The sequence below is a fragment of the Capsella rubella genome, unplaced genomic scaffold (genome assembly GCF_000375325.1).
Source record: "Capsella rubella cultivar Monte Gargano unplaced genomic scaffold, Caprub1_0 scaffold_5, whole genome shotgun sequence".
Classification (NCBI taxonomy): domain Eukaryota; kingdom Viridiplantae; phylum Streptophyta; class Magnoliopsida; order Brassicales; family Brassicaceae; genus Capsella; species Capsella rubella.
Genome location: NW_006238919.1, coordinates 2,889,524 through 2,911,610, shown reverse-complemented (window position 1 = coordinate 2,911,610; position 22,087 = coordinate 2,889,524). Strand labels below are relative to the sequence as shown.

Sequence of the window (22,087 nt, the reverse complement as noted above, 5' to 3'; positions counted from 1 at the left end):
GTTAGTGATGTCGATAAAATGGATATTTTGAGAACTGACCCATTTATTTTTACAATTTTGGAAAATCATTTATATTTTGGTTTAGTTTGGTAAGTTAGTTTATTCACGTACCACCCGAAAAATAAGGTTTGTGTCTGCATGAAGCATGTGCTAGTTCAATTCTCTATTACTAGATATTGTCCACTGACCACCATTTATTTGATGTCGATGATAGTAAAATCCAAAAAAGTTAGATGTATTAAACGTTCAAAACATTTTGGAGTTTTCACCTAAAAACTTAGATAGATACAAAACATTTACAAAATAAAAACAAAAAGAAAACCTCAATTGATATAACTTATTTTAAATCCAAATTTATGGATGAAAAAAGGCTGCATGTATGTACATGTATTGACCTAATATTTAGTTTAATATAGTTGTTTGCCTAACTTTGCCTTAAAATATTGTTTAATTCCATTTAATGCTAAAAAACCTAATTCTAACGAAAAGTGTAGCTCATAATCTAGCTCATGTTCATTAAACTCGCTCATATAACTCGCTATCTAAATTAAATTCGATCATATAACTCATTTATTTAATGATCCTAAAAAATAGAGCTCGCGCTCATACAAAACCGAGTTGAGCTGAGCTGAGCTAGCTCGCGAGCTAACAACTCATTTTGACACCCATAGAGATAACCAATGCCCATTTAGACGTTTTATAAAACTGCAGTGAGAAATTTGATATATCAACCGTTGTGTTACTTGACCTCAAAATTTAAAAGAAAACCATATCCAAGGTAATGTAAAATTTGATATAAACCGGTTTTCGTGGTCTAAATCATAAAAGAAGAAAGCATGTGATTCTTATTATTTGTTCATTAAAACTTGGCTCTGATAACATAGCAAATTAGACTCAAGGTTTCAATGTTTGTTGATCTTATTGATAAAAAACCTCTAGGCCGAAGTATTTATACATGTTTACAAGGTATAGATGAATCTAAAGAGATACTAAAGATAGATAGATATATGTACGAGATATAGATTAATATTTAAAACATGTTTTTCTTGGTCTAAATTATTAAAAAAAATACAAGCATGTAATTCTTTTTATTTTTTTGTTCATTATTATTTAAAGACCAACGGTTCTGTCTTTGTCTCCCGGTTTTATATTATTGAACAATGCAACTTGCTCTGTTAATAGTTAATGAAACGAAGACTTTGTTTGCTCTCTTGTTTCCTTAAAGTCAAGTTTTAGATTTTCTTTTCAGAAAATAAAAACAAAGGAGAGGAAGAAGAAGATGATGAAGAGCTGTCGAAGCATATTCATGCATGCGGATGGTGTGGATTTAGTGCTGATGGGATTAGGTTTAATCGGAGCCATAGCTGATGGCTTCATCACTCCTATCACATTTTTCATTACAGGCTTGCTACTGAACAACATCGGTGGTTCCAAAGTCGGTGATGAAAAATTCATGCATGCCATCATGAAGGTCTTTCCTGACTTCTTTACTCTATGTTCTATGCTTTTGGTCTCAGTTCTTAGTGTAAGAACGAGCTATGATATGTGTTATGGATTATTCTAGTTCTCGGTTCATTGCTAATTGGTTTTGAGATAAAAGTGCGAGGACTTAAATAAATGACTCTTGAGAGTTGAGAGTTAAGACTATATAGATAAACATACAATTTTCTTTAAGAATTGAGAGTTAAGAGTTAAGAGTATAGATAAACGCGCCATTCAACCGGTGTCTAAGCGTTTTAGCATTAGTTTCCTAAGCTTCCTCTTCTAAACATTTAAATTTCTAAGAATCGTTGCACTTGATGTAAAAACGTTTCCATTTTTTTCTTGAATATAATTTAACATTAAATTCAAAAAAAAAAAAAAAACATACAATTTTGTTTATAAAATACATATTTATTAATTATGATTATAAGAAATGATTACTACTAATGTATCTTATGGTTTGGGTAATTAACAGAACGCTGTAGCTTTACTTTATGTCGCTGGTGCATCTTTGGTGATATGTTTCGTTGGTAAGTCTTTTAGATAATGTTTTAACTCTTTCCCTTTTGTAAGAGAAATTAAAACAAACCAAACTAATTATTTTTGATGCATTTCAACATAATAAATTACAAACAAAACAGAAGGATATTGCTGGACAAGGACAGGGGAGAGGCAAGCATCAAGAATGAGAGAGAGGTACTTAAGAGCAGTGTTAAGACAAGATGTTGGTTACTTTGATCTTCATGTCACAAGCACTTCTGATGTTATCACTAGTGTCTCTAGTGACACTCTTGTCATCCAAGACGTCCTTAGTGAAAAGGTTTAACCTATATATCTATATTTACAATCATAATTGTTGTTTCGTGTAGTGAAAAGGTCTCACAAGTGAAATTTGTTTATTTATTTCAAACAGTTACCAAACTTTTTGATGAATGCATCGGCATTTGTCGCAAGCTACATCGTGGGATTCTTCATGTTGTGGAGACTCGCAATCGTAGGCTTCCCGTTCTTTATCCTCCTCTTGATCCCCGGACTGATGTGTGGAAGAGTCCTTATCAGCATCTCAAGAAAAATACGCGAAGAGTACAATGTGGCTGGTTCTATTGCCGAGCAAGCCATCTCGTTGGTGCGAACCGTCTATGCATTTGGTAGTGAGAAGAAGATGATATCGAAATTCTCAGCTGCACTTCAAGGCTTGGTGAAGCTAGGACTAAGACAAGGACTAGCTAAAGGAATTGCCATTGGGAGCAATGGTATTGTTTTCGCCATTTGGGGGTTCATGACTTGGTACGGAAGTCGAATGGTTATGTACCACGGCGCCAAAGGCGGTACTATCTTCGCAGTCATCATATGCATCACCTTTGGTGGCACGTAAGTATAGATGTCTAACGCTCTTTGATTTTCTTATTGTAGTTTTGATCTTTATTATCTTGTATGTTTCAGATCGTTTGGTCGAGGTTTGTCGAATCTCAAATATCTCTCAGAGGCGGTTGTAGCGGGGGAAAAGATTATCAAAGTGATTAAAAGAGTTCCCAATATTGATTCGGACAACACGGATGGTAAAATTTTACAAAATGTAAAAGGAGAAGTTGAATTTAAGCATGTTAAATTCATGTACCCGTCTAGACCTGAAACCTCAATCTTTGATGATTTTTGTTTGAAAATTCCAAGTGGGAAAACTGTGGCTTTGGTGGGTGCAAGCGGATCGGGAAAATCATCTGTGATATCTCTTTTGCAAAGGTTCTATGATCCCATCGGGGGAGATATTCTCATTGATGGTGTGTCCATTAGTAAGTTGCAAGTTAAATGGTTGAGATCACAAATGGGTCTTGTTAGCCAAGAGCCAGCGCTCTTTGCTACATCGATAGAAGAGAACATACTATTTGGTAAAGAGGATGCATCCATGGATGAAGTAGTGGAAGCTGCAAAGTCTTCAAATGCTCATGATTTCATTTCTCATTTTCCTTTTGGTTACAAAACTCAGGTTAGAAAGATACTAATTATGTAATTATTTTTGTTGTATCAACATGTAAATTTATGTTTTCTTTCCTTTACACAACAAGGTTGGAGAGAGAGGAGTGCAAATGTCAGGGGGTCAGAAACAGAGAATTGCGATTGCACGTGCGATAATCAAGTCACCAACAATTCTCCTGTTAGACGAGGCAACAAGCGCATTAGACTCAAAATCCGAAAGAGTAGTCCAAGAAGCCTTAGACAATGCCTCTATTGGTCGTACAACTATTGTTATTACCCACCGCCTCTCTACTATTCGTAATGTCGATGTTATATGTGTATTCCACAACGGTCGCATTGTAGAAAGTGGATCACATGAAGACCTCATGGAGAACTTAGAAGGTCAATATTCTTCTCTAGTCCGCTTACAGTTGATAGAAAATGAAGAATTGGATGATAACAATAAAGTAAGTTTGCAAAGGGATCAACTCTCAATTTCGAGCAAAGATTTGAAGTACAGTCCAAGAATTTCTAATCAAAACTTGTCAAACTTGTTCATGAGTTCAAGCACCGATACAAATCTTTGTGCTTCGATCCCAAAGGATAAGAAGACGCTTGTACCATCGTTTAAGAGATTGATGGCGATGAATAAACCAGAGTGGAAACATGCACTGTATGGTTGCTTAAGTGCAGCTCTATATGGGGCCATACAACCAACATATTCTTATGTTTCAGGATCAATGGTGTCAGTGTACTTTCTAAAGAGCCATGATGAGATCAAGGAAAATACAAGGATCTATGTGTTGCTCTTCTTTGGTCTATCTATGTTCAGTTTTGTGATAAGTATCATTCAACATTATAGTTTTGCTTACATGGGTGAATACCTAACAAAACGTATCCGAGAAAATATTCTTTCAAAGCTATTGACCTTTGAAGTAAGCTGGTTCGATGAAGAAGAGAACTCGAGTGGTGTAATTTGCTCTAGACTAGCAAAAGATGCGAACGTGGTATGTTTCCTGCTCTATAAATTCAAACTTATGAAATATTTTTTTTCCAATAATCTTATAAATTTTGATATAATAGGTGAGATCACTTGTTGGTGAACGAGTGTCATTGTTGGTACAAACTATATCAGCAGTGAGTATAGCTTGCACACTTGGTATGGTCATTGCATGGAAATTCGCCATTGTGATGATCGCGGTACAGCCAGTGGTTGTTTTGTGCTTCTACGGCCAACGTATTGTACTCAAAAGCTTATCCATAAAAGCTATTGAAGCTCAAGACGAGAGCAGCAAACTAGCTGCGGAAGCTGTCTCCAATATCCGAACCATCACAGCTTTTTCATCACAAGAACGAATATTAAAATTACTCGAAAGAGTTCAAGACGGTCCACGGAGAGAAAACATCCGGCAATCATGGTTAGCTGGGATTGTACTTGGAACGTCGCGATGCCTCATGACTAGCATTTCAGTTTTGAATTTCTGGTATGGGAGTAGACTTATAGCTGATGGGAAGATAACGTCAAAAGCATTCTTTGAGTTGTTTATAGTATTTGTTAGTACTGGTCGTGTTATTGCAGAAGCTGGGGCCATGACTACGGATCTAGCCAAGGGCTCGGATGCAGTTGCCTCGGTTTTCGCAGTATTGGATCGCTGCACAACAATTGAGCCCGAGAACCCGGATGGATCCCAACCGGAAAATATCAAGGGACAAATCAGTTTTGTCAATGTGGACTTCGCTTACCCAACACGACCAGATGTAATGATACTCAAGAACATTTCCATGGAGATTAACGAGGGGAAGTCTACAGCGATAGTCGGTCCAAGCGGGTCTGGTAAATCCACAATAATTGGCCTAATCGAGCGGTTCTACGACCCGTTAAAGGGTAGTGTAAAAATAGATGGTCGCGACATAAGATCGTATAATCTAAGATTGCTTCGTCAACACATAGCTTTGGTTAGTCAAGAGCCAGTATTGTTTGCTGGAACGATCCGAGAGAACATAATTTTTGGAGGAACATCAGACAAGATCGACGAGACTGAGGTTATCGAGGCGGCAAAGGCAGCGAACGCTCATTCTTTCATCTTATCATTATCGAACGGCTACGAGACGTATTGTGGAGATAGAGGTATACAATTGTCAGGTGGTCAAAAACAGAGAATAGCTATCGCTCGAGCGGTTCTAAAGAACCCATCAGTGTTGCTTCTTGATGAAGCTACGAGCGCTCTAGACAACCAATCAGAGCGTATTGTGCAGGACGCACTCGAGCGTTTGATGGTTGGGAGGACAAGCGTTGTGATCGCACATAGACTTAGTACGATTCAAAAGTGTGACATGATAAGTGTTTTAGACAAAGGGGAAGTTGTGGAGTGTGGAACACATGCTTCCTTAATTGGAAAAGGTTCCACAGGGATATATTTCTCATTGGTTAGTCGCCAGACAACTCAGTTTGTTTCGTAACGTTGAATGATACTTAATAATACACAAAATCTATATATTAAGACAAAGGAAAATAATATATATAGTGATGTTGTGGTTCTTGCATATATATATATATATATAAAAAAATATAAAGTATTTGTCGAACAACTTGGGATGATTATAAAGAAAAATAAATCATTGTATAAGATTATGAGTTGTGCAAACCCACGAACATAATAACTAGCATTGGGATAGCAACAGGAAACCAAAAAAAAAGGAAAAAAGAAAAGACCAAAACCAAAATAAGAAAGACCAAATAAAATTAATGCATGTGCGAATCTTTTATTTTTATAAATGAATGACTGAATATAGTTGACCATAGAATTTCAAAGATTTTAACAGGATTATGTATTAAAATCATTGTAATTAGATAAGTAAACTATGGACAAGCACACAATACCTTTTTTTTTTTTTGGTAACAAGCACACAATACTTTATTATATAAAATTTTATGATATATTTTGAACTTATTTTAACTGAATAATTATTTAAAAAATGCTAGTAAGGATGTTATGTGAATTTAAATGACTTATTTGTTGTTTCACGAACCTAAACTATTAATGTGGAATCTAGAATATTATGATGGACGTATAGAAACGTTTATTTCCCACTCAATATGCTTAGAACTGGCAAAATATACGCTCGTTTTTTTTTTAAGATGTGTAAGACCATCCTCATTGGGGGTATCTTAGCAGGCTAAGATACCCCTACTTTTTCAAAGAAACTATGTTATATAAGGATTTTTTTTGGAAAAATGGGGGTATCTTAGCCTCATAAGATACCCCCAATGAGGATGCCCTAATTGTGTAAGTTATTAAATAAATAAAAAATGTTATTAAATCAAAAGTCATATATAGAAACATTAATCACTGTATATATATATATATATATATGATGGTATAAATTTTAAGCACTGTATATGTAATCTACATCTATATATTATTGTCGTTGTAGTGGTCATAAAATATGTATTGATCAGATGTGATTTGATATAAGATCAAAATAAAATCTATATTGATATAAGACTATAACTAAGCTATTTTGATGTTATGTAATAATACAGCTAAAGTCAATGGTATATTCATGACATATTGGGTTAAGATGTACCGTAGTATATTTTTCAAATACTTATATTCGTCGTTTTTTTATTAATTGTATTAATTGTATGACTACTGAGTTAGTAATGGTCTTTAAATAATCTATAATGCGTTCCATAAATTAAATAGCTTTCTCTTTACTAACAACAACACTAGATCATTATCCGTGATACAACACAAAATATATATTATTTTACGTAATTTTTTTATATATTTTTTTGTATTTTAGAATTTTGATATAGGTTATCTTAGTTTTATTAATTTTTCTATCCCTTTGTTTTACCAAATAACATAAGTTATGTATTATGTTACATAATACTAACATTAATAAATCTTTTGCTCCTCAAGAAAAGGAGAGAACACCGCAAGCTGTCGTTTTGGTCTTCTCTCTGAACAAGAACGAAGAAGAGAGGTTGGAGGAAGAACAAGATGAAGATAAAGAGTTGGGGAAGCATAAAATCGATATTTATGCAAGCGGACGGTGTAGATTTGATGTTGATGGCATTAGGCTTAATCGGAGCCGTAGGTGATGGCTTCATTACTCCTATGATATTTTTCATATGCAGCAAACTACTCAACGACTTTGGTGGCTTCTCTTTCAATGATGAGACTTTCATACAAGCCATCTCCAAGGTCTTTTCTCTCTGTCTCTTTTCTTTTTGTCTTTAACAAAGATGTAATACTTATCTTATGACCATACATAAAAAGAGATCTTAGCTATTACATTTTGCTAGTAGCATGCGTACCATGACAGTTTGAGAAGATTATGGAAAGAGAACTAATGTATTTTCTGTTGGGAACATAATGCAATAGCTTTGCTTTATGTGGCTTGTGCATCATTGGTCATATGTTTCCTTGGTAAAGTCTTTATGGACTATGTTTCTATTTTTTCTAATAGTTTGATGCATTTTAATGTAACTAATCATTGTTTTAATAATTATAAACAAAACAGAAGGATATTGCTGGACAAGAACAGGGGAGAGACAAGCCGCAAAAATGAGAGAGAAGTATTTAATAGCGGTGTTAAGACAAGATGTGGGTTACTTTGATCTTAATGTCACAAGCACTTCTGATGCTGTCACTAGTGTCTCTAGTGACAGCCTCGTCATTCAAGACTTCATTAGTGAAAAGGTTGTCTTAATTACTTTCTATCTTGATCTATATCATTTTTAAACCATGCTTCTTGTTTTTAAACCGGTGATTTTTGAATTCAAGCAGTTACCAAACTTTTTGATGAATGTATATGCGTTTGTCGGAAGCTACATAGTGGGTTTTGTCTTATTGTGGAGACTCACAATAGTAGGCTTCCCATTTATCGTCCTCCTTTTGATCCCTGGACTGATGTATGGACGAGCTCTCATAAACATCTCGAGGAAGATACGTGAAGAGTACAATGTGGCTGGTTCTATAGCTGAGCAGGCCATTGCGTCGGTTCGGACCGTCTACGCATTTAGTAGTGAAAAGAAGATGATAGAAAATTTCTCAAATGCACTTCAAGGGTCGGTGAAGCTAGGGTTGAGACAAGGGCTAGCTAAAGGAATTGCCATTGGGAGCAATGGTATCACTTATGCTATTTGGGGGTTCATGACTTGGTACGGAAGTCGCCTGGTTATGAAACATGGTTCGAAAGGTGGTACTGTCTCCACGGTCATTGTTTGTGTCACTTTTGGCGGCACGTAAGTAACTATGTTTAAATGCTCTTGGGTTTTGCTGACACATAACAAACCATCTTGTAGTCTTGATATTTGGTGTCTTACATTTTTCAGATCACTTGGTCAAAGTTTGTCGAATCTCAAATATTTCTCGGAGGCGTTTGTAGCAGCGGAAAGAATGATCAAATTGATAAAAAGAGTTCCCGATATAGACTCAAACAACTTGGAAGGTCAAATTTTGGAGAAAACTCGAGGAGAAGTCGAATTCAACCACGTGAAGTTCACCTACCCGTCTAGACCCTTAACCACAATCTTTGATGACTTTTGTCTAAGAGTTCCATCCGGGAAAACTGTCGCTCTGGTAGGCGGAAGCGGATCGGGAAAATCAACTGTGATATCACTTTTACAAAGGTTCTATGACCCGATAGCCGGAGAGATTCTCATTGATGGTATGCCCATTCATAAGTTGCAAGTGAAGTGGTTGAGATCACAAATGGGTCTAGTTAGCCAAGAACCAGTGCTTTTCGCCACATCGATAACCGAGAACATATTATTTGGTAAAGAGGATGCATCCATGGATGAGGTAGTAGAAGCTGCAAAAGCTTCAAATGCTCATAATTTCATATCTCAGTTCCCTAACAGTTACAAAACTCAGGTTATATCCCATTTTAATTTTTAAAAGTATCTTATTATAGCTTTTAATTTTAGTCTGACGTTATAGACGAACATATATTTGGTCTTTGGGTTTATAAAGGTTGGGGAAAGAGGAGTACAATTATCTGGAGGCCAGAAGCAGAGGATTGCAATTGCACGAGCAATAATTAAGTCACCAATAATTCTCCTTCTAGACGAGGCAACAAGCGCATTGGACTCAGAATCCGAAAGAGTAGTCCAAGAAGCCTTAGAAAACGCCTCGGTTGGCCGTACAACTATCGTGATTGCGCACCGCCTCTCTACCATTCGTAATGCTGATATTATTTGTGTAGTCCAAAATGGTCGCATTACAGAAACTGGATCACATGACGAGCTCTTGGAGAAATTAGATGGTCATTACACTTCTCTAATCCATCTACAACAAATGGAGAATAAAGAATCAGATATTAACATCAATGTAAGTGTGAAAGAGGGCCAACAAAGGAGTTTGGGTAAAGACCTCAAGTACAGTCCAAATGAATATATTCATAGCACTACTAGTTCAAACATTGTTACAGATTTTTCTGATATGACTCCTAAAGATAACAAGTCACGTGTGCCATCATTTAAGAGATTGATGGCAATGAATAGACCAGAGTGGAAACATGCATTATATGGTTGTGTAGGTGCAGCCCTTTTTGGAGCTGTAATACCAATTTACGCATTCTCTACAGGAGCAATGGTAACAGTGTTTTTTCTAACAAGTCATGAGGAGATGAAGGAGAAAACAAGGATCTATGTGTTAGTATTTGTTGGTCTAGCTTTGTGCACTTTCTTGACTAATATCAGTCAGCATTATAATTTCGCTTACATGGGCGAATACTTAACAAAACGTATCCGAGAGCATATGCTCGGGAAGATACTAACGTTTGAAGTCAATTGGTTCGACGAGGATGAGAACTCGAGTGGTGCGGTTTGCTCTAGACTAGCAAATGATGCTAATGTGGTACTTCGTCTACCTTACTAATTTGAAATTTAGTGAACAATGATTTTTCTTTATTCTCTTACTTTTTTTTTTGTTATCAATTTCTTGATTTTTGAATGGTTTGTTATGACAGGTGAGGTCGCTAGTTGGTGATAGGATGTCACTGTTGGTACAAACTATATCGGCAGTGAGTATCACTTGTACAATTGGTTTGGTCATCTCTTGGCGATTCGCCATTGTGATGATTTCGGTGCAACCACTTGTTGTTGTGTGCTTCTACACTCGAAATATCCTGCTTAAGCGCATGTCGAAAATCGCCATCAATGCTCAAGATGAAAGCACTAAACTAGCTTCAGAGGCTGTCTCCAATATTCGAACCATCACAGCTTTCTCTTCACAAGAACGGATCATTGAATTATTTAAAAGGGCTCAAGAAGGTCCACGGAGAGAAAGCGCACGCCAATCATGGTTAGCAGGGATTATGTTGGGGACTTCACAAGGCCTTATAACGTGTGTCTCAGCTTTGAACTTCTGGTATGGTGGGAAACTAGTTGCTGATGGGAAGATGGTGTCAAAAGAATTCTTAGAAATATTTATGATTTTTTCGAGTACTGGTCGGCTTATTGCCGAAGCTGGGACCATGACCAAAGATTTAGCCAAGGGATCAGATGCGGTTGCGTCAGTGTTTGCAGTATTAGATCGATGCACAACCATTGAACCGGAGAACCTAGATGGATACGTCCCAAAAAAGATAAAGGGACAAATAAGATTTCTCAACGTGGACTTCTCTTACCCGACACGGCCTGATGTGACTATATTCAAGAACTTCTCCATTGATATTGATGCGGGTAAGTCAACAGCGATCGTTGGTCCAAGCGGGTCAGGTAAATCTACAATTATTAGCTTGATCGAGCGGTTCTATGACCCGTTGAAGGGTATTGTTAAAATTGATGGTCATGATATAAGGTCATATCATTTGAGATCACTTCGTCGACACATAGCTTTGGTTAGTCAAGAACCAACATTATTTTCCGGGACAATCCGAGAGAACATCATGTACGGTGGAGCATATAACAAGATAAACGAATCAGAGATTATCGAGGCGGCAAAGGCAGCCAATGCTCATGATTTTATCATATCACTATCTGGTGGCTATGACACGTACTGCGGAGACAAGGGAGTGCAATTGTCTGGTGGTCAAAAACAGAGAATCGCGATCGCTCGAGCAGTCCTAAAGAACCCATCAGTGTTGCTCCTTGACGAAGCTACGAGCGCTTTGGACAGCCAATCCGAACGTGTGGTGCAAGATGCACTTGAGCGTTTGATGGTTGGGAGGACAAGTGTTGTGATAGCACATAGGCTTAGCACAATTCAGAACTGTGACATGATCACTGTTTTAGACAAAGGGGAAGTTGTCGAATGTGGAACACACTCCTCTTTGTTGGCCAAAGGTCCCATGGGAGCTTATTTCTCATTAGTTAGTCTCCAAAGAACTCTAGGTTGAAGGTCCGATGTGTATAAGTACATTTGTCTCGCAACCTCTACTTGGTAACCAGAGATACAAAGATACAAGCCAATAGACCAGACCATGTGTCATGACAGTCATGTAATACCAATTTTTCCAGTTAATTGAAACCTAAATATAGAAGTCTAGCTTAAGTTATTGTAATGGTACCTCTGCTTATAAGAATATTTATGAACATTATTGTTACTTCCAAAGAAAAAAGACTTACTCTAAACCAATTTTAAATTCAATTTGTTGGAAGAAATATTATTTTATGTGAAATGGTTTGTTTTATGCACAGTAAAAAATATTGTGAGATATTGTTTAACTGTAAAGATATAAGTTAAATTCTAAAGTGATAGAGCTTACAATATATAATTTGGTTTCTTAAAACTGCTAAATCGCATGATCCAATCCAGTCACCTAACGATTTGTCAAATGCATATGTAAAACAAACGTCAAAATGATTTTTTCTTTTCTTTTCATTATGACGTATTTGATATTTCTATAAGATCTTATACAAAAGTCTCATTATGTTTCATGAATATAAAATTTTAAAAACCGTGACTTGAAATTAAGCATAAGTAGTATTAAGTTAACCCACCATTTGCCGTATACAAATAGTGAATTTAAGAAGTATAAGTATTAAAAGGTTAATCCACCAAAAGAAAGGATTCTTAAGTATTTCTTTGATTATGAAAACTGTTTAGTGGGTTATGTCTTATTTATGAATGTTACCCAGAGGGATCATAAAAAATTCAAGTGAGTTATAAGTTCGATCCAATCTAATATATAGTTTACTTGTAGTGGCACTATATCAATATTGCACTATATCAATATTGATGTAAAAGTATAAAAAGACTTTTGTTATTATATGATCAAATTGGTCTTTAAGTCAATGTTTAGTTTTGGTCCATCTCTAAACAAAAGATAAAATGTGCAAAGAAGATGAAAAGGAGGAGAGTGAGAGGAACAAGATGAAGAGTTTTGGAAGCGTGAGATCGATGTTCATGTACGCGGACAGTGTAGATTGGTTGCTGATGGCATTAGGCTTCATAGGAGCCGTTGGTGATGGCTTCATCACTCCTGTTGTAGTATTTATCTTCAACACACTACTCAATGACCTTAATTCTTCCTCTTCCAATAGTAAAAATTTCATGCAAACCATCTCCAAGGTCTTTGCTCTCTCTCTCTCAATGGTCTTTAATTACTTCTGTTTTTTTTGTTTGTCTCTTTATTTTTCTAAGTAGACCAAACATGGTGGGATACTTAACTTCTTAGGTCTAATTGGTTTAATTGAACATTGTGTAATTAACAGAATGTTGTAGTTTTGCTTTACGTGGCTTGTGGATCTTGGATGATATGTTTTCTTGGTAAGTCTTTTATAAACCCTCTAGATTTAATTTTATGGATTTTCAAGTATATGACAGTAATTTTTATTTAATTTTGTGGATTGGTTTTATATTCAAAAAAACAAAATAGAAGGATATTGTTGGACAAGAACAGGAGAGAGACAAGCTGCAAGAATGAGAGAAAACTACTTAAGAGCAGTGTTAAGACAAGATGTTGGTTACTTTGATCTTCATGCCACAAGCACTTCTGATGTTGTCACTAGTATCTCTAGTGACAACCTCGTCATACAAGACTGCCTCAGTGATAAGGTCTACACTTTGCAAATTAACCGATCATGTTTTGTAAAAACATATGTATTCTTATTGTTATTTAATAATTATGATTTCAAACAGTTCCCAAACTTTCTGAAGAATGCAGCTTCGTTTGTCGCGAGCTATATAGTAGGTTTCATCTTGTTGTGGAGGCTCACAATCGTAGGCGTCCCGTTCATCATCCTCCTTTTAGTCCCGGGACTAATGTATGGACGAGCCCTTGTCAGCATCTCAAGGAAGATACGTGAGCAGTACAATGATGCTGGTGCTATAGCCGAGCAGGCAATATCATCGGTACGAACTGTCTACGCATTTGTTAGTGAGAAAAAAATGATAGGGAAGTTCTCAACTGCGCTTAAAGGATCGGTGAAGCTAGGGTTGAGACAAGGGTTAGCTAAAGGAATCGCCATTGGGAGCAGTGGTGTTATTTATGCTATATGGGGATTCTTAACTTGGTACGGAAGCCGGATGGTTATGTACCATGGCTCCAAAGGTGGTACTATCTTCGTAGTTGTTAGTTGCATCACATATGGTGGCGTGTAAGTTATTATGCTTTAATGCTATTTCGTTTTTCTTGACTCACAAGAAATTAATCATATGTTGTATTAACCTTTAGTATCTTACATTTTTTATTTTTCAGAGAACTTGGTCAAAGTTTGTCGAATATCAAGTATTTCTCGGAGGCATTTGTAGCATGGGAACGGATTTTGGAAGTGATAAAAAGAGTCCCTGATATAGATTCAGAGAAAATGGAAGGTCAGATTCTGGAGAGAATTAAAGGAGAAGTTGAGTTCAATCATGTGAAGTTCATGTATCCTTCTAGACCTGAAACCCCTATCTTTGAAAATTTATGTCTAAAAATTCCATCCGGGAAAACTGTAGCTTTGGTAGGCGGAAGTGGGACGGGAAAATCGACCGTGGTATCGCTTTTACAGCGGTTTTATGACCCGAATGCAGGAGAGATTCTCATTGATGGTGTGTCCATTAATAAGCTCAAAGTGAATTGGTTGAGATCGCAAATGGGTTTGGTTAGTCAAGAGCCAGCACTCTTTGCCACATCTATAGCGGAGAACATATTATTTGGTAAAGAAGACGCATCCATGAATGAAGTAGTTGAAGCTGCCAAGGCCTCAAATGCTCATAATTTTATTTCTCAGTTCCCTCTTGGTTACAAAACTCAGGTTATATTTTGCATATAATAACAAAGTAATTTTAGTCTATTTTTGGTAGTAAAAAAAAAAAATTATAGTTTCATTTTCTTACAATTGATACTAAAAATTATAGTTTTGCTGTTTTTATGAACACAATAAAAGGTTGGAGAGAGAGGAGTGCAAATGTCAGGAGGCCAGAAGCAAAGGATTGCAATTGCGCGAGCGATAATTAAATCACCAATAATTCTCCTTTTAGACGAGGCAACAAGCGCTTTGGACTCTGAATCTGAAAGGATAGTTCAAGAATCCTTAGACAATGCCTCTATTGGTCGTACCACTATCGTAATTGCCCACCGCCTCTCTACCATTCGTAATGCTGATGTTATATGTGTAATCAATAATGGCCACATTGTGGAAAGTGGATCGCACGAAGAGCTTATGGAGAGGATAGATGGTCAATACACTTCTCTAGTCCGCTTACAACAAATGGAGAAAGAAGAATCTGGTGTAAGTATGAAAAGGGGTGAAGACTTGAGTTTGAGCCAAGATTCAAAGTATAGTCAACAAAACTCTATTAGTTGCACGAGTACAAGCATTGTTACGAATCTTTTGATTCCTTATGATAATCAGCCGCTTGTGCCATCATTTAAGAGATTGATAGCAATGAATAGGCCAGAGTGGAAATATGCATTATATGGTTGCGTAAGTGCAGCTTTATTTGGTGTCTTACAACCGATATTCGCATATACTTCGGGATCAGTTATATCAGTGTTCTTTCTAACAAGTCATGAGCAGATCAAGGAGAAAACAAGGTTCTATGTTTTGCTATTTCTAGGTTTAGCCGCATTCTCTTTCTTGATCAGCATTAGTCAACATTACAGTTTTGCATACATGGGTGAATACTTAACAAAGCGTATACGTGAAAACATGCTCTCGAAGATGCTGACGTTTGAAGTCAATTGGTTTGATATAGATGATAACTCAAGTGGCGAAATTTGCTCGAGACTAGCAAAAGATGCTAATGTGGTATGTGTTCCACTTTTATTTTTTGAACTTTACCACACAATATGTTGTTTATCATATCTTGATGTTGGAATGCGTTTTTATGATAGGTGAGATCAATGGTTGGCGATCGAATGTCATTGTTGGTACAAACCATATCAGCAGTTATAATTGCTTGCATAATTGGTTTGGTCATTGCTTGGCGATTAGCCATCGTTATGATTTCAGTGCAGCCACTAATTGTTGTTTGCTTCTACACTCAACGAATTCTGCTCAAGAGCTTGTCTGAAAAGGCCAACAAAGCTCAAGATGAAAGTAGTAAATTAGCCGCTGAAGCTGTCTCAAATATACGAACCATCACTGCCTTCTCCTCACAAGAACGAATAATAACATTACTGAAAAAGGTCCAAGAAGGTCCTCGGCAACAAAGCATCTACCAATCATGGTTAGCTGGGATTGTTCTTGGGACTTCTAGAAGCCTAATAACGTGTACTTCAGCTTTAAATTTTTGGTATGGTGGTAGACTAATCGCTGATGGGAAGATGGTGGCAAAGGCATTCTTTGAGATATTTCTGATTTTTGTAACTACTGGTCGGGTTATCGCCGATGCTGGGACCATGACGACAGATATAGCCAAGGGTTTGGATGCAGTTGGGTCAGTGTTTGCAGTGTTAGACCGCTGCACAACCATTGAGCCAGAGAACCCTGATGGATACACCCCCGAAAAAATAAAAGGAAACATTAGTTTTTTGAATGTGGACTTCACTTATCCCACAAGACCTGATGTAATTATATTCAAGAACTTCTCCATTGAGATCGATGAGGGGAAGTCAACAGCTATTGTAGGTCCAAGCGGTTCAGGTAAATCCACAATAATTGGCTTGATTGAGCGGTTCTACGATCCGTTAAAAGGTATTGTTAAAATTGATGGCCGTGATATAAGGTCATATCATCTAAGATCACTTCGTCAATTCATATCTTTGGTTAGCCAAGAACCGATTCTATTTGCTGGGACAATCCGAGAGAATATTATGTATGGAGGAACATCTAACAAGATCGAAGAGTCTGAGATTATCGAGGCAGCAAAGACATCGAATGCTCATGATTTCATCACATCACTATCTAACGGCTACGACACAAACTGTGGAGACAAAGGAGTACAATTGTCTGGTGGTCAAAAGCAGAGGATCGCAATTGCTCGAGCTGTTTTGAAGAACCCATCAGTATTGCTCCTCGATGAAGCTACAAGCGCTCTAGACAGCAAATCAGAGCATACGGTGCAAGATGCGCTCGAACGTGTAATGGTTGGAAGGACAAGCATTGTGATCGCACATAGGCTTAGCACAATCAAGAACTGCGACACGATCGTTGTTTTAGACAAAGGGGAAGTTGTTGAATGTGGTACCCATTCTTCCTTGTTGAGAAAGGGTCCAACGGGAGCTTATTTTTCATTGGCCACTATGCAGAGAACTCTCACTTGAAAGTCAGACGTGTATAAAATACTCTCTTTGCCATGTAAAACATGAAAATTTCCACAGAACAATAAAAATTCAACTGTTATATTTGAGAGAATGAAGTGTCGTAAATTAAAAAAGGTGAAGTTAGTGTTCAGATGCACTCTATTGCCATCTGAGACCAAACAGAGTCAACGAAGTGGTAATCACTAATATAGAGGTAGAAGGTACCATGGTGTGTCATGCTTGAGTGCAAAAGTGATCTAATTGACTTCTTAAGTGGTTATAATCTTGTTAACACATTTGGCAGTTGAATTGTTCTTGGTTCAATGCTAATGGAAAATCGAAGCTCATCAAGGACTTGGAATGTAGGGAGGAAGTTATTATATGAGTGGTTGAATCTCAAGTTATTATTGGTTTTGTTGGTTGTTTAGTGTAAAGAAAATCGTGGCTCATTGAAAACCGAAGATCGTGATCAGTGTCGAAGATACTAACTAGGGACTAGTATTGTTTACTTCAGCATTCCACAGTTAGTAAGATTTCCAGAAAAGTGGTTTCTTATATCCTAAGAGGTGAAAAGTTTATGTCTTACCATCTTGAGACCTGAGTGTATCAAACTTTCCTTGGCTTTAACTACGACACTTCCATATCCTGCAGAAAAAGAAACATAACAAAATTTGTACACATCAAAGCATATAGGAAAAAAAAATTTGAGAAACTACTAGCTCAACTGTATGGAGAAATTTGACAATGCAATCTAGTCATGTTGACTGATTCTCCGGTATTAAAGCCAAGTGAGAGCCGGTTTCCTGATTATCATCAGTATTTCCACTAATATATCAAAATGTACAAGTCGATGTGCCAAATAAAATCAAAAGTTACTCCTATACAGATTATGCTTCTTGAAATTGTAGTTAACTAAACACATGTCTACATAATTTCAGGATGAGAACCTATATATGATATCTTTTCCTGACTATATGGTCTATGAAGCATTGTTGATAAAATTGGATAATAAGGCTATGAAAGTCTATTTATGAGCCTGAAGTAGAGACTAGCAGAAATCTGGTAGGTCTATATTTGAGATTTTGGTTAAAGTTTATTGGTTTCTGTAATATGGTTACACTAACAGATAGCAAATAAGTTTTAGTGCAACTAGAGAGATATCTGAACACGGATGCATCTGACTGTATATCAGCATTCCACATAAGCCTATGACATTTGAATATTAATGCAACTGGTTCCAGTATCGTGATGGCATTTCAAAAATGTTATAGAGAAATGAAAATTATGGTGTGTAAGGGTTAACATACTTGATCTCCCTGAAGAAGTAAGCTCAAGACTTCCAAATTTTCTGCCTGGCATTGTTGGCAACGACATCTCTTTTGCAGCTCCTCTCCGAGTGAAGCCAATATCTGTTCCAACTCAGAAGTCTGCTTGTTTTCTGTCAAGGAAACTATTCTCTTGAAAGAATGTCAGGTCAAAATGAAAAGTGCAAGCACTAGCTTGCTTTTAAATTCTAGCAAGAAAATGGCTGGCTGCAGAGTACAGGCAGTCTCAGAAAGAACAGATATAGTAGGTGCAAATGTGATAAATGATTACTGCAACTGTAGTATCAGTATATAAACTGTGATTCAATAGCTAGCGGCATTAAGGATATTTAGCAAGAACTTGAACTGAATTTGTTTTCTCTGTTATGGCCTCCATGAGTGACATTTTCTTCTCATACTCATCAAGCTCCTTCTGCAGCTACATATAGAAAAACCGATATCAATCCCATTTGTTCTCTTCATAGAATGAGTAAACAAAATCTGAAAAGTAGGGACTGCATAAGCTAGAAAGGTACTTGGAGCAGAAATATTCATGAATCTTGGTCCTGTTCCATTACCTGTTCTTGTATCTTCTGCTCAACCAGGTATCCTTCTTCCTCTTTTGCTAATTGGGAATTTACATCAGATATCATATTCTTAATAGCTTCTGAATCAACTTCATAACCATCCTCAAAAGCTTTGACATCTGCTAATATGAAACATATCCGGAAGCCATAATTTCTTAATAAACATCGAAAAATCAGACAAGAAGAGTAAACTATAAACTTTAGCTACTCACTTGCAGTTACGCCAGTACTATCACCATTGCTAAAACTCGATTCTACTGTTCGCTGGAACTCCCTATTACCAACCAAGCAACTTAGATTGTGTTGCATCAGCAGAAATATTAAACAGACATAGAATCAAAGTTAACCTGATTTCCTTGTTCAGATCTTCCATTTGGCTTATAAACTGATCTCTGTATACCACAAATAGATTAAACAATCACCAAACTACACCAAAGCTAATGTCAGGAACTTGAACTTATTAAGATGTTAGAAAGATCAGAATCACCTGAGTAATCCTTCATTGTTCTGCATTTCGCCAACCATCAAGTCACCCACAAAAACTCCAAAATATCAAACGAAACTAACAAACCAAGCACTAAAACTCAAATAAACAATGTGCAGTGTTGTAGCCAGCAGACCTTACGAGCATCAACTTCATTGCCAATAATAGAAACTTCATCCTGAAGATGACCAATCCTCGCCTGAGAATAACAAATACAGTTCCTATTTCACTATACACCACAATCTCTTAAGTCATTCCCAAAAAATCAAGTTAACTCTAAACAAAATCAAAAACCTCCAGAGACTGAATCGTAGCATCGTTAAAAGACAATTCAACTTCGTAACCATTAAGCTCTTCTTCCGCAACTTCTTTGATACGCTTCGCTTTCTCAAGTTCTGAATTCGCTGATTCAACCTCCGATTGTAAAACCTCGATCCGTTTCTTCAATCCAACAACTCTTTGCTCTTAACGAGAAAAATCACCAACAAAATCAGAACCAAATGAAGATCTAAATCGCAAAAAACTCAAAAAAAATAGCCAAAATCGCATTTCGTTTCGAATTTTCTACTAAACGCCTTCTGATTTCTTCTTCTTCTTCCTCATCGCGAAATCTCCAGAAAACAAAATGTATTGAAATGTATGAAGATCTAACCTCCACGAGATCGTTCCGAGGTGAAATCGCGGATCAGAGAGAGAAGCTGCTTCTGCGTATCGGTTCCCGCCATGGTTGTGTTTCTTCGTCTGTTCAAGCTCTCTCCTCTAGTCTCTCTCTAGTCTCAGTTCCTTTTTGTTCTGAAACTGCTCGCGTCTATGTGAGCAGCGCAATAATTAGTAATATCTCGGCCCAACATATAAAAGCCCAACATATTTATAAAAGGCATATCATATTTATAAAAGCCCAAATTACTGAGCCTTAAATATTTTATGATATTCAGTATCGTATGAATTGAAAACTCAAAAGCATAATGCGTTTGTATACAAAGCTGACACGTGTTGCAAACCAATACTACTATATAATAATACAAAGTTTACAAAGAACTAGCTCAAGTTTATTGGAGACTAATTAATACTATTAACATATTTTGAAGGATTATTTAGCTAGGTGGTTTCATTATGACTAGATTATTCCAATATAAAATTCGGGATTTTAGTCAAGAAATAGAAAGAACTAGTACAAATTTATAATGGAGGTTCAGAAGAAAGGTTTGAAAGATGAGGAACTGAAAAATTTTAATAGTGGCTTCGAATGCAATATGCATCGCAAGAAGAAAACAAAAGAGGTATTGGAATAGTGTCAAAACTCAGTTTAGTACCAAAACCTGAGTACAAGTTCAACAATTGGAAAAAAGAACCGATAAAAACTACATATGATATATATAATGATGTACTTTCTATGTTTTAGAAAAATTTACGTAATTTTTGAATATTTTTACAATTATGAATACAAATCTATATGCAAATAAGATGGTTGCTAATGATAAAGATTAATATATGATATAGTCGTGAATTGGAAAAAAAATACAGAGAACAAAAAATTATGAAATAAGAAAATTTCATGATTTTGTCATGAGTTGGAAGCTTATATATGGCTATGGAAACTTTATATCTCTTTTATGAAGGTGTAGTTTTGGTCTATCAAGATAGTACTAGCTCTGATTTAAACCGTAAACTACATATTGAGCTATGAAAAAGCTTAATCTAAATTATTCCTCTGAGCTAAAATGTGACATCAAACCAAAGCAGCAAAGAAATTAGATTAAACTTTAGATCGGTGATTATTTTTACCGTAGTGTCATAAAAAAAAGTAGTTTATAGATTATATATAAGTATAAGGTAAGTGTTCTACTATGACCTTTCAATCTAATTTTTAATTTATTTTTTGAACAAATATTGTTCAATATATTTTGTTACCAAAATGTGTCTATCCAACAACACGAAAAAGGCTAAACAAAATAAGTTGATAGCACTATTCTTGTAGAATCCCTGATCAAAAATTGTTCATAGGATCCACATAAGAAGCCACGTTAAATCCACCATCTGAATGTTGTTTTTTCTATACTGAGATTTTATTACTAATTTGACTCTTGCAAAGGATAATGGAAAACACGTTGAAGTAATTAAATTTCTTTTCAATAAAAATTTTGTTGGCCACATTACTTACTTGTATTAGCCAGCAAAAATCTTTGTTTTTTCTTGTTTCATATTTTTCAAAATAAACAAGAGTGCGTATATTAATCAGCAATTTAGCATACAATAAATATATTATATATATAGTATTAAACTAAACGGTCCATTTTTCGATTTTCCTACCAAAACTCGATTCTATAAGAATAAATAAATATATTAATAAACAAAAAGGATATGCGTAAATACACAGAAAAGATCCATAAATAATCATGATGTATTTATTACATGTTTAATCCTTTACTCAAAATAGTCATTATCCTCTAATAGATTAGTCTTATACACGTAAATTATTAAGTATATTTTTAAGACCTTACTCAAATTAACAAGAAGACAATATAAAGCACTATAGGTTTATATACATGTGAAAAATAATGACCATGATGTGAAGGTTAGTGGTTGTGAAGGACTGATAATAATCACTAGTTGGCCAAGTTGAAAAGCAATTTAGCTAGGTGATATGA

General features: G+C 36.0%; 4 protein-coding genes across 11 annotated transcripts; 3 read left to right on the top strand and 1 right to left on the bottom strand.

The window, feature by feature from the left end:
• Positions 1-1,264: 1,264 nt before the first annotated feature.
• Positions 1,265-5,905, top strand: LOC17884726 (ABC transporter B family member 22). Its single transcript, XM_006292545.2, has 7 exons — positions 1,265-1,471; positions 1,958-2,012; positions 2,124-2,302; positions 2,396-2,853; positions 2,926-3,466; positions 3,546-4,442; positions 4,519-5,905. Exons 1-7 carry the CDS (start codon positions 1,280-1,282, stop codon positions 5,893-5,895), a joined length of 3,699 nt encoding a protein of 1,232 aa, XP_006292607.1. The 5' UTR covers positions 1,265-1,279; the 3' UTR covers positions 5,896-5,905.
• A 1,094-nt stretch (positions 5,906-6,999) lies between these two features.
• LOC17886689 (ABC transporter B family member 18) lies at positions 7,000-11,787 on the top strand. Its single transcript, XM_023782307.1, is given in 8 exon segments — positions 7,000-7,019; positions 7,412-7,646; positions 7,790-7,871; positions 7,966-8,144; positions 8,232-8,689; positions 8,780-9,320; positions 9,420-10,304; positions 10,417-11,787. Coding segments are annotated over 8 exon segments (3,771 nt in total).
• Positions 11,788-12,722: 935 nt separating this feature from the next.
• LOC17885375 (ABC transporter B family member 17) lies at positions 12,723-17,397 on the top strand. The gene is made up of 7 exons (XM_023782946.1): positions 12,723-12,962; positions 13,106-13,160; positions 13,270-13,448; positions 13,533-13,990; positions 14,092-14,632; positions 14,765-15,628; positions 15,715-17,397. Exons 1-7 carry the CDS (start codon positions 12,723-12,725, stop codon positions 17,083-17,085), a joined length of 3,708 nt encoding a protein of 1,235 aa, XP_023638714.1. The 3' UTR covers positions 17,086-17,397.
• Positions 14,661-20,217, bottom strand: LOC17884816 (cingulin). Of its 8 annotated transcripts, none has more exons than XM_023782941.1 (11): positions 20,092-20,217; positions 19,734-19,903; positions 19,576-19,638; positions 19,443-19,462; positions 19,303-19,347; positions 19,168-19,229; positions 18,947-19,077; positions 18,719-18,807; positions 18,372-18,495; positions 17,651-17,709; positions 14,661-14,888 (listed from the first exon to the last, which is right to left on the bottom strand). In XM_023782941.1, the coding sequence occupies exons 1-10, from the start codon at positions 20,162-20,164 to the stop codon at positions 17,692-17,694; spliced, it is 795 nt and encodes a 264-aa protein (XP_023638709.1). In that variant the 5' UTR covers positions 20,165-20,217; the 3' UTR covers positions 14,661-14,888; positions 17,651-17,691. The 8 variants fall into 8 exon arrangements, with proteins under 8 accessions (XP_023638709.1, XP_023638708.1, XP_023638710.1 ...); XM_023782940.1 differs by lacking the exon at positions 14,661-14,888 and adding an exon at positions 15,018-15,104; XM_023782942.1 differs by lacking the exon at positions 14,661-14,888 and adding an exon at positions 15,034-15,078.
• Between the last annotated feature and the right edge of the window lie 1,870 nt (positions 20,218-22,087).